The sequence below is a fragment of the Elephantulus edwardii genome, unplaced genomic scaffold, assembly GCF_000299155.1.
Source record: "Elephantulus edwardii isolate Elephantulus edwardi_28Jun2011 unplaced genomic scaffold, EleEdw1.0 scaffold00016, whole genome shotgun sequence".
Classification (NCBI taxonomy): domain Eukaryota; kingdom Metazoa; phylum Chordata; class Mammalia; order Macroscelidea; family Macroscelididae; genus Elephantulus; species Elephantulus edwardii.
In genome coordinates, this window is record NW_006399766.1 from 13793731 (window position 1) to 13808100 (window position 14370).

Sequence of the window (14370 nt, forward strand, 5' to 3'; positions counted from 1 at the left end):
AGCACTTCAGGTCCTCCTCAGTTTCAGCAAGCAGGGTTCTGTTATCTGCATCACCCAGATTGTTGATGAATTTTCCTCCAATCCTGATGCCACGTTTCTCCTCATAGAGCCCAGCCTCCCGGATAATCTGTTCTGCATATAGGTTGAAAAGGTATGGAGATGGGAGGCATCCCTAGTGAACACCCTTCTCAATTTTTAATCATACAGTGTTTCCTTGCTTTGTTCTGACAACTGCCTCCTGGTCCAAGTATAGGTTTCCCATAAGCATGATCAAGTGGTCTGGGATTCCCATTCTTCTCAGGGTTAGGAACAGTTTGTCGTGATCCACACAGACAAATGCCTTTGTATCGTCAATGTAACACAGATACACATTCCTCTGGTACTCCCTGCTTTCAGCCAAGTTCCATCTAATATTAGCTATAATATCCTTAGTACTATGGCCTCTCCTAAACCCAGCCTGAACTTCTGACAGTTCTCTGTTGAATGTGCTCTTCCAGTTGTTTTTTAGGATCATTTTCAGCAGGATCTTGCTCGTATGTCATATCAATGATATTGTTTGATAATTTCCTCACTCTGTTGGGTCACCTTTCTTTGGAATGAGAACAATATAGATCTCTTCAAGTCATTGGCCAGGGGTTGTCCTCCAGATTTCTTGGCATAACTAGGTGAATACATCCAGGACAGCGTCTGTTTGTTGAAATATGTCAATTGGTATACTGTCAATTGCAGCCATGGTTTTTTGTTTGGTTGGTTTTGGTGGTTGTTGGTTTGTTTGTTTTTTAATGTTAAGACATAATCCATATTGAAAGTTATAGTCTTTATTTTTTTTCTCTCTCTTGTTGTGTACCGTAGAGTCAGATCTTACTGGCACAGAAGGAGATTGGCTCTTCTTCTCCAGTGGAACATCTGGTGGATTTGAATCGTGCGCCTTTGGGATTGCAGTGCATCTTCTTGCCACTAGGCCACCAGCGGTCCCCAAGGGGGCCTTGCTTTTTGCCAACTCTTTTAGGGCAGCTTGAGCTTCTTCCTTCAGCACCACAGGCTCTTGCTAATATGTTGTTTCATGAAATTCTTCTGTGTCTGCCAATTCTTTTTGGTACAATGACTCTGTATAGTCTATTTTCTTTAAATGCTTCCTGGATCATTTAATATTCTGCCCAAAGCATCCTTAAGTACTGCACCTTGAGGCTTGAATTTGTTCTTCAGTTTCTTCAGCTTAAGAAATGTTAAGCGAGTTTGGTCCCTTTGATTTTTCTGACTCCACCTCTTTGCACATTTCCTTATAATACTTTGCTTTGTCTTCCTGCGCTGCCCTTTGAAATCTTCTGTTCAGCTCCTTAATATCTTGATTTCTTCCCTTTCCTTTGGCTTCTTGGCACTCTAGTACAATATTCAGAGTCTCTTCTGACATCCGTCTTGGTCTTTGTTCCTCCTCTGTCTCTGTAACGACCTTTTGCGTTCTTCATGGGTGATAGTCTTGAGATCCTCCCCCAGTTCATCTAGTCCTAGTTCATCAATGTTCAAGGCCTTACAGAACAAAATAACAATTAAAAAAAATCAAGTAACTGGTAAACTTTAAAATGAGGCTAAATGAGGGTTTTCTTAGACATTTTAGTAAGTAATTTGCATCAAATTAGGTAGCTCTGTTGTCTTAGTGGTAAGAAACTGCCAGTCCAAAGGCACATGGTTCTAATCTACCAGTCACTCTTTGGGAAATAGATGGACTATTTCTTTCCATGCAATTTATAGCCTCTGAAAACTGGTTGGAGACTTAGTCTCTGGTTGGTTCAGACTCAAATGTGCATAACAAACAGCAGTGTTAAGTAGTGTCTATGAATGATTAGCTGAAAAATATCAGTGATATTTGTAAAATTTCATCCAAATATAATAGACTTTTAAAAAAATAAACAAAAAGAGGTCAATGTGCTTGGGAATGGCTCCAGAGAATCTAAGAAACAAGTTATCATCAAATAGGCCTTGTAAGATTACTGTGTAAATACTGTTTACATTCGACAGAGCTGAGTCTGGGCCATTTGACTGCTTTGCGTTGTACTCTCAAAGTGAAAAGGATCTATTTTCATCTTAAGTCTCTGGGGACTTTCTGGCTCTGGCCAAAATATTATCAGAGACTTTTGAAACTCTTAAATTAAAAGATTTCTATCGTCTCAACGCCAACTTCCCTTTTAGAAATATTGGCCAAGGAGTTTCTTTCTATTATGCACTCTCAGATGATAATGGTTCTTTTTCTCTCAATATTCTGGTTCCTTCCATCATAATTAAGCCTTTAGCATCATTTCCCCTCAAAGCTTCTTTAACCTTCTGAGAAATGAAGTTGTCAGCAAAACAAATCCATAATTTGTCAGATGTCTTGCTTTTAGCAGAATGAGACTTCCATCAGATGTCTGGACAGCTGAAGTTTCTGTTCTTACTGTAGTTGGCCTCAATGCCAACTAATGAAACATGTCTTCATTAGCGAAACATCAACCTGAATCAACCTCTGAAATAGTTCCTTGATGACATTGCTGTTTCTCACAATTTGTATGCTCTTGGAAATGCTCACCATCTTATTCTCTATTTTGTGGATTTCCATGCATGTTTAATACCAATTTTAACATGAGTAGGTGAGGAGATTGCAAAAATAGAATCATAAAGGAAATTATTGAAGAATGACTATTCCACATAAAAGAACCTCACCACCAACTCTCTGTGAACAGAGGTAGAAAGGTGGCACGCAAAATTCCAATATAAAATGACTGTCTGAAAGAAAGGCTTCCTTCCTCATCTTTCTTTAGAAGCTTTATCATCCATCAACTCTTTTCTTGTGCCAAGAAAGTGAAGAGTAAATATTTCCAGAGGGAAAAAAATTTATTCATGGATCAAATGACCAAAAACAACTAGTGTGAATAACTATAATGGAACAATGCATTTTGTCAAAGTGGTATCAAGAGCTTCTATCTCTGTTAGCATCTCCCAAGGGTTTCCTCTTTGTAAAGGTAGAGTGGACGGAAAAGCAGGAGTTATTCAAGCGTGGTCACGCAATTCAAGAAGCTTACAGACCTCAAAGCGTACCCTCAGTTTTACTTCCGTTATACTGAATCTAGACAAAAATAAAAATAAAGCATCTTTTAACCTCTATTGCCCTCACATTCACCTATAAGAGAAAATCTGATTCATCAGCATAGTCTATCATTCGCAAGACCCAGCAGGCACAAAGGTTAAGCAAAATTAGCTAATCACACTATAGTGTACAACTTATACTCCAAAATGTCTCATTTTACATTCTTCATAATATTGCTCGGACAATAAACTTGCTAGCAAAAGGGAGAGTGAACTCTCCCTTAAACAGAACAAAATCTCTCTTTAACAAAATTTCTCTGCCCACTCCAACCACCACCATGGTGACTGACCAGAAGCATTACTGTGGGGATGATTCTCATTAACAGTTAGGAAGAAAGTGAACATTTTAATGAGCTAAACCGAGCAGATGTCTCCTCCTCCAACTTTGTGTTTTCTTCCCTTGTTTATATTAAGGGGCTTAATTGCGGAGCAGGGACATCCCCTAAATCCCAGAAGCAGAAACTTTTTTTCAAGACTGAGGTGATGAATTGTTAAACCACCACAAGCTTTTTTCCAAAGTTTCAAAATTTCTTCTTGACTTGAATTGCAGTTCCTTTTAAAACGACTTAAATATTTGAAGTCTATAAGTAGCCTATACATTTTTGGCAAACACCAATCTTTCCAAAAACCATCTCAATGTATTCAGAAAGGACATATTCAAAAAGGACTTCTTTTTCTGTGTCTGGAAGCAAAGTAACAGAACTTTGGACATTACAAGAAGAAATAATTTAATATTTACACAGGCAAAAGAAACACTGCATGTCATGAACTAGAATCTACATTCTTATGTCGACTAGAAGATGAATTTTCATTCCTTTATTTTTTCTGGATACTAACACTCCATGGTGGCCTTATTACAAGTCGCCTTCACGTAAGTAAAAGAAAAATATATTTAAATGAGAATAAAGAAATTTTCCTTATTCACCAACACGGTTAATTCGAGATTTTCCAGCCTTATAATCAGAACTGATAGGAAGATTTATCACTACAGCTGTTTGTTTTAAACTTCTTTCCTTGCAGTTGAAGGAATCAAATTTCTTCTTGGAGATTAGTCATGTGTGGGGGTGTCGCCAACTGCAAAATGCTTCTCTTATGAATGAGGTGCGCTCGCTCCTCTGTTGCTGTCCTCCAGCCCGAAGTCAGTGAGTAATTTCCATGTCTTTATGTGTCTTTCCCTCCTACCATCAGGAACAAATTTTTATGACTTACCCAGTCAAACTTTCTTTCATTGTTACTCAAACCTAAAACAAACCAACAACTTCACATTGTATTGTTTCTGGGAATGTGATAACCTCACAAGGAAAAGTCAGATGAAATGACATATTGGCACATGCTCACAAGGATGAAATCTGAGCTGAAGATTTCTACAGAGGGTGCAAAAGCAGAAAGGAAACTAACAGTTCTTAGGTCACTATAAATGTGCCAGGCACTGTTCTGGGCTCTTTGTAGAAATTATCCCAACTAATTCTTAGAGTAATACTGCACAAGGTTAGATGATATTCTCATGTCACTTTACGATGAAACTGACTTTCTCAAGAATGAGCAGTGACTGAACCAGAATTTGGGTTAGATCCAGGTGGCTCCTTTACTTTCTTTCTGTATTTTAGCATTCTGCTTTTTTTTTTTTTTTGCTAATTATGAATTATCTAGTTACATACAGCACTAATATAACCAGATGGTCTGGAGAGTTCTGATGCTATATCTAAATAAGAAAATTTTGAAGCCAAAGAAACCTCAATCTGTTGCACTTCCTACCTGAATCATGCAAGATGAACAGGGCTCTGTCTTTTCTTCTTTTTTTTTTTTTTTTAAAAAAAGGAAGAAATTTATGGAGGCATGTTGTTGTTTTTGTTGTTGTTGTTATGTGCCGTCAAGTTGCCTGCAACCCATAGTGACCCTATGTACAACAGCTCTGAAGCCTGTCCTGTCCTGAGCCAGTCTCACTAATTCTGACACACCTACCCTCATTGCCCCAGTTACTGTATCAATCCATCTCATCTGAGGTCTTTTTCTCCTGCGCTGTCCCTCCACATACATTCTCAAATTTACTGTGTCCCTTTTCCCAATGCCTAGTAACTATTTCTTCATACATTCTGTTTCTTTCATACAGTTTTGTCAATACTCTTTAAATTCTCATTTGGAACGATATGAAGCTGGTAGGATCTGCCCCAAGGAGGTGTCTGCTAAGTTAGACTAGATGTCAGAACAGTTGGCGAGAGAGGAGACTTCAGTCAATCCACCAGTTATTCATTTCGTGTTTTTCCATTGAATAGGGTAATAGCCTTAGCTACGTATGTTGTTGTTGATGCTGTTTGCCATCAAGTCAGAACCAGCCCCTAGCTGACATTCCAGGGGGTTTTCAGACGCAGTAAATTGCACAGGAAGAGATTCCTCATCCTTCTCCCACACAGTATCTGGTGGATTGAAACCTCGTGCCTTGGGGATCGCAGCACAGCTTCTTGTCACTAGGCCACGAGAGCTGGTTCAGAAATGAGATATGTTGTTATGTGGTCTCAAGTCAGAATTGACTCATAGGTGACCCTCCAGCAGGTTTTCAGCAGCTGTAAATCATCTGGGAGGGGATTATTTCTCTTTTTCCCACAGAGGGGAGATGGTGAATTTGAGCCACATGCCTTTGAATTCGCATTCCAACTCCTGACCACTATGCTCCCTGATACGACATATAGCTATTTTTATTCCTGTGCCATCGAGTCTCCTATGATTCATAGTAAGCCCATGTTCAATAGCTCTGAACTCTGCCCTATCCGGAGCCAATCTCACTGTCTCCAACACATCTAGCTCCATTGTCCCAGTTACTGTGTCACTCCATCTCATCCAGGGTCTTCCTCTCCTGTGCATCCCTCCACCCTGCCAAGCATGATGCCCTTCTTCAAGGACTAGTCCCTCCCACCATGAGATATAGTAGTAAAAATAAAAAAATAAAACTGAATGCAAAGAAATGTTCCATGCATGACAGAGCCATAACTGAATCTTTGAGCTCACACACTTTCATATCTAGATATAAAGATACAGGGTAATGATGTGCATAGTCCAATTGTGATTAATTTTATAAAACATAATGGGAATGACTGTAAGAAAAACAATTGGAATTAAGAATAGTGTGAAACCTGTTGGTGGAAGTGTAAAATGATGCAACCACTGTGGAAGGTGGTGTGCCGCTTTCTCAAAAAGTTGCAAATAGAGATACCATTTGACCCAGCAATTCCACTACTGGGAATATACCCCAAAGAGACCATAACTGCCACCTAAGCTGATATATGCACGCCCATGTTTATCATGGCTTTGTTCACAACAGCAAGGAGTTGGAAACAACCCAAGTGCCCATCAACAAATGAATGGATAGAGAAGCTGTGGTATATTCACACAACGGAATACAATGCTGCATTGAAAAACAAGGAAATCATGCAATATTATTCAAAATGGGTGACCCTGGAGGACATTATGCTGAGCGAAGTATCTCAGTCACAAAAGGACAAACACTGCATGGTGCCACTGTTGTAAAACAGGACTGACCTCGGGTTTGGGGGGAGACTGAGAAAGATGGGTTCAATAATGTATACTACATTGAAACAGAGGAAGAAGAAAACGGTTTAAAAGGGATATGTGATTAGGTATTTTTGTCATGACAGGAGTCCAGAGCAAAGGCTGCATAGTGGAGTGGACCTGGGGGGAGGGATTGTAAAACAATGAAGGAATTTTTCTTTTACTTTTCAAAGAGAAGAGTGTACTGGGCGGGGAGCTGTGGGCAGGGAGAAAAGTGCAACAATAAATGAATGGAAATCCAAAGTCTCTGTAAATTTTCATGGAAATTAATAATTAAAAAAAGAAAAGAAATAGAATAGTGTGAAACATAATGTATACTTACTTTGTAAGCAAAGCAATATAGAATAAAAATCTAAAAACCAAACAAAAAAAGGTAGAGACCAAAGGGATATAAAGATTTAATTGTTTACCACTGAGTTAGAACAGATCTATAGCTGACCCTCCAGCAAGTTTTCAGAGGCAGTACATCATATGGGAAGAGACTGCCCATCTGTCGTCTGTGGAGCAGCTGGTGAATTCGAACCACAGGCCTTCAGGTTGGTGAAAAAACTGGATAGAATGTGAAATCTCTATTTTGGTAAAGACAGATCACATATTTGCCTCCTGATTAATCAAGGGTTAAATCACTCAGATCAATTTGTCTAGCATAATTCTGTTTAATCCATGTTAATATTTCTCTTAGTTGGCCAGAACTCAGATGTCTTTCTTGACCAGATGTAAGTAGCTTTATTTGGACTCTTAAAATCAAAACAATTTAATCAGCCTTCCTGGTTATGTAACGTTCTACAAAATAGAAAATTAACGAGAAACTTACGCTCCTATCATCGGATAATTGTGCACAGCTTAATTTGGTAAGACAAGCAATACACGATGATTAATAAGAGCTCCAGAACATGAATTCTAAAGGTTATTGAAATGCTTTCCTTCTTATTTCCCCATGTAGATGACATTAGGTTTTGTCTGCCTTCCCAGTACCGGAGACAACTAAATGGGCACATCAAGACTCAAGAATGCCTCTGAGGTGACTGAATTCATCCTCGTCGGATTTTCCCACCAGCCTCGAATCCAGACTGCTTTCTTCTTGGGACTACTGTTCTTCTACCTCGTCACAATATTTGGAAACAGCCTTATTATTGTTGTAGTCAGATGGGACACTCGACTTCATACTCCCATGTATTTTTTCCTCAGCAACTTGTCTTTCCTTGATATCTGTTACTCTACCAGCTGGGAGCCATATGTCTTGAGTCAATGCTTCAGAGACTTCCCCACCATCTCCTATACCAGCTGCTATGCCCAGATGACAATATCCCTCTTTCTGGGGATGACTGAGTGTCTTCTCCTTGCTGTCATGGCTTATGACAGGTTTGTTGCAATCTCCAATCCTCTACGCTACACCATCATTATGAACAATCGAGTCTGCATGCAGTTAGCCTTGGGAACCTGGGCCAGTGCCTTCTTAGTGGCAGTCACACCAATTGTTGCAATTCCTGCTCGTTATTGTGGGCATAATGTTATCAACCATTTTACATGTGAGATCCAGGCCCTATTAAAGCTTGTCTGCTCGGATACCCCATTCAATTTAATTCTGGGGCTGGTCATCAGCATCTTCACATTGCCTTTGCCCTTCACCTTCATTGTCATCTCCTACACTCGGATTGTGGTTGCTGTGCTGAGAATCCGCTCTGCAGAGGCCAGGTTCAAAGCTTTTTCCACATGTGGGTCCCATCTGACTGTGGTCACCATATTTTATGGGACAGCCATCTACATGTACTTGAAACCTCAGTCAAAGAAGTCTCAGGAAGAGGACAAAGTCTTCTCAATATTTTATGGAGCTGTTACTCCTATGTTAAATCCCCTCATTTACACTCTAAGAAATAAAGATGTAAAAGGTGCACTTAAGAAATTTGCCAAAGGAAGGGAAAAGTCATAATGGCTCCCTTTAAACATCCCTAATGTGCAAGGGGGAAAACTTTAACAAGAATTCACCCAACACTTTGATGCATGTCATTTAAAACAAACAACAATAATTCTAGGGAATGTGGTGAAAATAGTTCATATTGTTGTTGTTGATTGTCGTTGAGTGGAGCACGACTCATAGCGACCCTATGAGAAATAGACCTGAAGCCTTTCTATAATTATCGTCATTTTTCAAAGTTCAGAGTTTCCAGAGGCATGCTGTTTAGGAAGTGGATGCCGTAATTACAAAATTACGTCACAAGCCACAATTTATAGGCATCTGCCCCAAGGTGAATCTAATAGACAACTGGACCTTAAATTCCTATAGAAATAATAAGTATCAATTATCTGAATCTTTACTTATCATTTCTTGTTTTAAAGTATTTACATACTCTACATATTAATAAATCTTTCCCCAACTACATGTGTTTCTGTAAACATTTTCTACCATATGAATTTCTTATAAAAATGCAAATGAAAATGATCATTCCTTTGCCTTCTAATTCTCTGCCTTCTCTTCCATGATCGGCCTTCACAGTCTTCCGGCCATTTCCTCTCCCACGTCTCTTCACATTTATGAGCTTTTGCATATCTCCACTGCTACCCCCACCCTCTGGCAGTCTTCATGGCCAAGATTGTGATTCATTTTCTCTATCATCACAATTGAAAAACATGCCATATGTACTTTTTATTATTGGCAGCCATCATTTATTTTTCACTTTGTATCTTGGTAATTTGTAGATTATTTTTCTCATCTTGACTTGGACCAACTGACTCCAGAATCCCTTTGTCTTAGCACAGGAAAAATGGAACTATATCATCTTGCTCCTCAAACAAACTTCCTACCCTCTCACAGCCTCTTCTTATTTAGATGGTTTCCAACCCAAATATATTCTCTTTTAGAGCTTCAGCCACATCTGAAACAGCTTTTTTCTTTCAGATGCTATCTGGTTTCTAAAAAAAAAAACACAAAAAAACAAAAAAAAAACAACCCAAACCCAACACACCAAACCAACACCACAAACAAACCCTACAAAAACGATTTCTTCCCTTAAGTGCTTTACCACCATCATAGGTAGAGAGAGTGGGAAACTTATGTCCTGTTTACTGTTCTTCTGCCCAAACTAAGAAGCAAACATATTGGAAACTGATATTTCTCTGTTGATCCAGATTGACTTTCTTCCTCATATATATATATATATTTTTTTTTCTAACCCAGATTTTCTTGGTATTAAGGACAGGGAGATGGATGGGCAATCTCCTCCCGTGTGATTAACTGCCTCTGAAAACCTGCCAGAGGGTCAGCTGTGGGTCGGTTCCGACTCTAGAGTACACAGCAACAACGATAGGTAACAACTCTCATCCATTCTCCATGTCACTTTGTCGAGGAACAATATATATCATCGAAAACTTTTAAAATTATCTACAACCAGGAGAGGATAAAATAGATGAATGGGACCGTCTAAGAATCAAATACCCATGCACATCCAAAAACTTCTCCAACAGGGTAAAAAGGGAAGCCATAGATTGGGAAAAAATATTTGGCAATGACATGTCAGACAAGGGACTTGTATCTAGAATTTATAAAATACTCAAGCACCACAACAAGATAAAGGTAAATAATCCAGTTGAAAAATGAGCACAAGATATGAACAGACACGTCACCAAAGAAGACATTCAGATGGCAAACACATGACGAAATGTTCAAAATCCCTAGCTCTAAGAGAGATACAAATCAAAACAACTATGAGATGTCATCTCACTCCAGTAAGAATAGCGAAATTTAATAGAACAGTAAACAACAAATGCTTGTGAGGTTGTGGAGAAACTGGAACCCTTATTCACTGTTGGTGGGAGTGTAAAATGGTGCAACCACTGTGAAAGGTGGTATGGCTCTTTCTCAAAAAGTTGCAAATAGAGTTACCATTTGATCCAGCAGTTCCACTGCTGGGAATATACCCTAAAGAAGCCAGAACTACCACCCAAGCAGATATATGCACACCCATGTTTATTGCAGCTTTTTTGACAATAGCAAAGAGCTGAAAACAACCCAAGTGCCTATCAACAAACGAATGGATAGTGAAACTGTGGTATATTCACACAATGGGATATGACACTGCATTGAAAAACAAGGAACCCATGAAATATTATGCAAAATGGATGACCCTGGAGGACATTATGCTGAGTGCAAAATCTGTCACAAAAGGACAAATATTGCATAGGGCCACTGTTGTAAAATGGAACTGACATCAGGGTTGAGGGAAGACAGAAAAGGAGGGGAGGAATGATGCACATTGCATTGAAACAGATGAGGGCTAGAACTGTTTAAAAGGGACATATGAATGGGCATTCTTGTCATTACAAAAGTCCAGAGTGAAGGTTACATAGTGGAGTGGACTGGGGGGGGGGGGGGGGCTGCATAACAGTGAAAGAGTTTTTCTTTTTCTTTTCAAGGAGAAGAGTGAATTGGAGGAGAGGGGGTGGGTAGGGAGAAAAGTGCAACAATGAATGACTGGAAACCCTAAGTCTCTATAAACTTTCATTAAAATTAATTTTTAAAAATCCAATTAACTTTTTAAATTGTGAGCTATGGAGCCAGAAAATTGTGTTCCAACTTAAACTCCACCATTTATTAGTTATAGATTTGTAGGCAAATTATTCAAAAATTCTGTGCACAATCTCATCTATTAAATAAAGGTAGTAGTAATAACATCCTTAGAGTTGGTATCCTTGTTAGTACAATGGTTAATTAAGCACTCTTGTTAACTTAAAGGTCAGCGGTTCAAACTCAAACAGGAGAAAGACTTGGTGGTCTTTGTGTGTAAAGATTTACATCCTTAGAAACCCTGTGGGGTCACTGAGTCAAAATGTATAACAGCCTTGTTTTGTTTTGATTGTTCCGTTATTTGTGTTTGTTTGTACAGGGGGACTCCTTTATAATGTTTTTAGAAGGATTAAATTAACAATACACAAGAACTGTTTAGAATAGTTCCTGGAACATGTTGTTATTGTTAGGTACTATCCTATAAACTATAGATCTGAACACTGTCCTATCCTGTGCCATCCTCATACTTCCTAATACACTCAAGCCTACTGCAGCAGTCTCTGTATCAATCCATCTGGTTGAGGGTCTTCCTCTCTTTCACCAAGTCTCCATCTTTCCAAGCATGATGTTCCTCTCCAAGGAATAGGCTTTCCTAGCAACATGTCCAAGTATGTGAGATGAAGCCTCACCATCCTTGCCTCTAAGGAACAATGCTCCTGGCACATGGTTGTTGTTGTCATCAGTTCACCTCATAGAGGGTCTTCCTCTCCTGAGCTGTCCATCCATCCTCCCAAGCATGACGTCCCTCTCTAAGGACTGGTCCTTCCTTGCAACATGTCCAAGGTATATCATATGAAGCTTCAGAATCCTTGCCTCCAAGAAACAGCCTGGCTTCACCCTCTCCAGGATAACTTGTTTGTTCTCCTAGCAGTCCATGGTATATTCAATACTCTTCTCCAGCACCAAAGCTCAAGGGCATCAACTCTCCTTCTATCATCCCTACTCATTGTCCAGCTCTCTGAAGCATAACATGTCATGGCAAAGACCATGGCCTGTATCAGGCACACCTTAGTCTCCAGACTGGCATCGTTGCTTCTCAGTACCTTGGAGAGGTCTCTGACAGCAGACCCTCCCAATGCATTTTGTCTTTTCATTTCCTGGCTGCTGGTACCAAGAATGTTGTTTGTAGAGCCAAGCATAAGTATTAAATCAATGTTAGTTATTATTGCTATTTCTAGTAGCTCCCAAATATTCCTGATCTTTGTTTTCTAAAGTCTAATGTCAATTTTCTTTATGCAGCTCCGGTGGCCCAATGGTAATGAGTTGCAGTGTCATCCCAAAGGCACACAGTTTAAGCCCACCATTTGCTTCATGGGAGAAAGAGGGGCAGTCTCCTCCCAGGCGATTTATAACCTTTGGATATCCACTGAAGGGATATCCAAGTGGAGTTGGTTCTGACTGGCTGGCACACAACACCACAACAGCCACTTTTTTTTTTAATTTTTATTTTATTATTTTTGTGTGAGTGCACCGTCAAATCAGATCTGACTGGTACAGGAGGAGATTGTCGCTCCTTCCCCGGCAGAGCATCTGGTGGATTGTGGTTGCAGCACCTTGCCACTAGGCCACCAACAGCCACTTTCTTTATGTATATATTCCCGTCCAGGCTGCACAATGAAGAGTCTTACTAGCCCTTTGTCTAATTTTAGAAACCTAGTTGTAATTTCCCTGTGGCTTTCATTTTTATGGCTTTGCTCTTTATCTGATTGACTCCCATTCCAGTAACTGACCTATGCTTCATACATTTTAAGTAGAGACAGCCCCATACTTAGGAATGAGCTATGTCCAAAACTTATCTCCTAAGTCATCAGTTTGGAACTCAGAGTATGGTTTCCCATGGATATAGGGTGTATATATCCTGAGGGCAACTCAACAACACCTATTTAGAGCATAATTCTACTAATAATGCTAGATATATTTGCACAATTTTTAAGGTATGTTTATTAGTAGATGGGTTTTGAGTCTCCACTTTATATTCTTTTTTTAACTTTTTTAATTTATACTGGTTTATCTACAAAGTTCGAATATGTTGTTTTTTTACAATAGATCTTTTCCATTTCCTTCACCACCCTGACCCACCAAATTGTTCTTAACACAGAGGAACTGATGTAGAAGGAATTGTGATCTTTTTTTTCAAAAATTAGGTCTACCATGAGCATCTCTGCAACCACTTTCCACAATATTATGTGTGTGTACAAGGATAGAACTTGGGGAACATGTTTAGAGACTAGCAAAGTAATAATTTGATTCAATGTAGGCCACTGACAATTGAGCAGGATGTTGATTGAATCTGTACTTCTTTTCATGCTATGCCTGATGTTAGGCCACCAGCTAACACTGTGCTTAGAAACATTCCTTCCATTAAAATTTACTACGTGCCTACTGTATTTAGGGATGTAAATCCAAGTAAGTCATTTTTACCCTATGAAAAGCTCACACTGACCCCAGGAAGCCAGCAAGTATAGAGGAATATGATAGATATTGTGATCCATATTTGTGCAACATACAGTGGCCAGTTCTAATTGTTCATCTAGGAAACAACTAAGGGAAGAGACAGTCCTTCTAACAGAGTAAGAGTAGTTTGTCAGTTGCATAAGGGAGAATAATTTCAGTGGAAGCAACATAAACAAACAGAGAGGTACAAAACCTAGTTTAGTATACTTCCAGACAGTGCCAACAAGGTGTTGGGTTTTGACAAAAGATAACACTTGAGAAGAAAGCCACATGGAAGAATATGGAAAGCATGATATGCTATATTAAGGAACATGTACTTTATTCTATAAACAGATTATACAAACTATAACCTGTAAGGCCACGTCCAGCTGTTGGTTTGTATAGCCCATGAGTTAAGAATGGTTTAAATTTGTTAAGGAAATAAATATATATTCTATAAAGATATACATTGTTGTTTATATTGTGTGCTGGAGAGTTGGAATCAACACATAGTTAACCCAGCAGCAGGTTTTCAGCAGCAGTAAACTGTATGGAAAGAGATTACCCATCATTCTCCCAAGTGGCAGCTGGTGGATTCAAACCACATGCATGCCTTTGAGTTGGCAGTGTAACTCCTTACCAATGGGCCATCAAAGATTCTTGTAAATACATATGATACATATTAAATATATATA

The 14370-nt window shown here is 39.2% G+C and overlaps 1 protein-coding gene across 1 annotated transcript; it reads left to right on the forward strand.

The window, feature by feature from the left end:
- The first annotated feature begins 7669 nt into the window (after nt 1-7669).
- On the forward strand, nt 7670-8611 carry LOC102855416 (olfactory receptor 13H1-like). Its single transcript, XM_006881876.1, has one exon. The coding sequence runs from the start codon at nt 7670-7672 to the stop codon at nt 8609-8611; it is 942 nt and encodes a 313-aa protein (XP_006881938.1).
- The last annotated feature ends 5759 nt before the right edge of the window (nt 8612-14370 follow it).

Excerpts from the sequence above, each read along its gene's own strand:
- LOC102855416 (XM_006881876.1), top strand. The coding sequence starts at position 7,670 with ATGGGCACATCAAGACTCAAGAATGCCTCTGAGGTGACTGAATTCATC.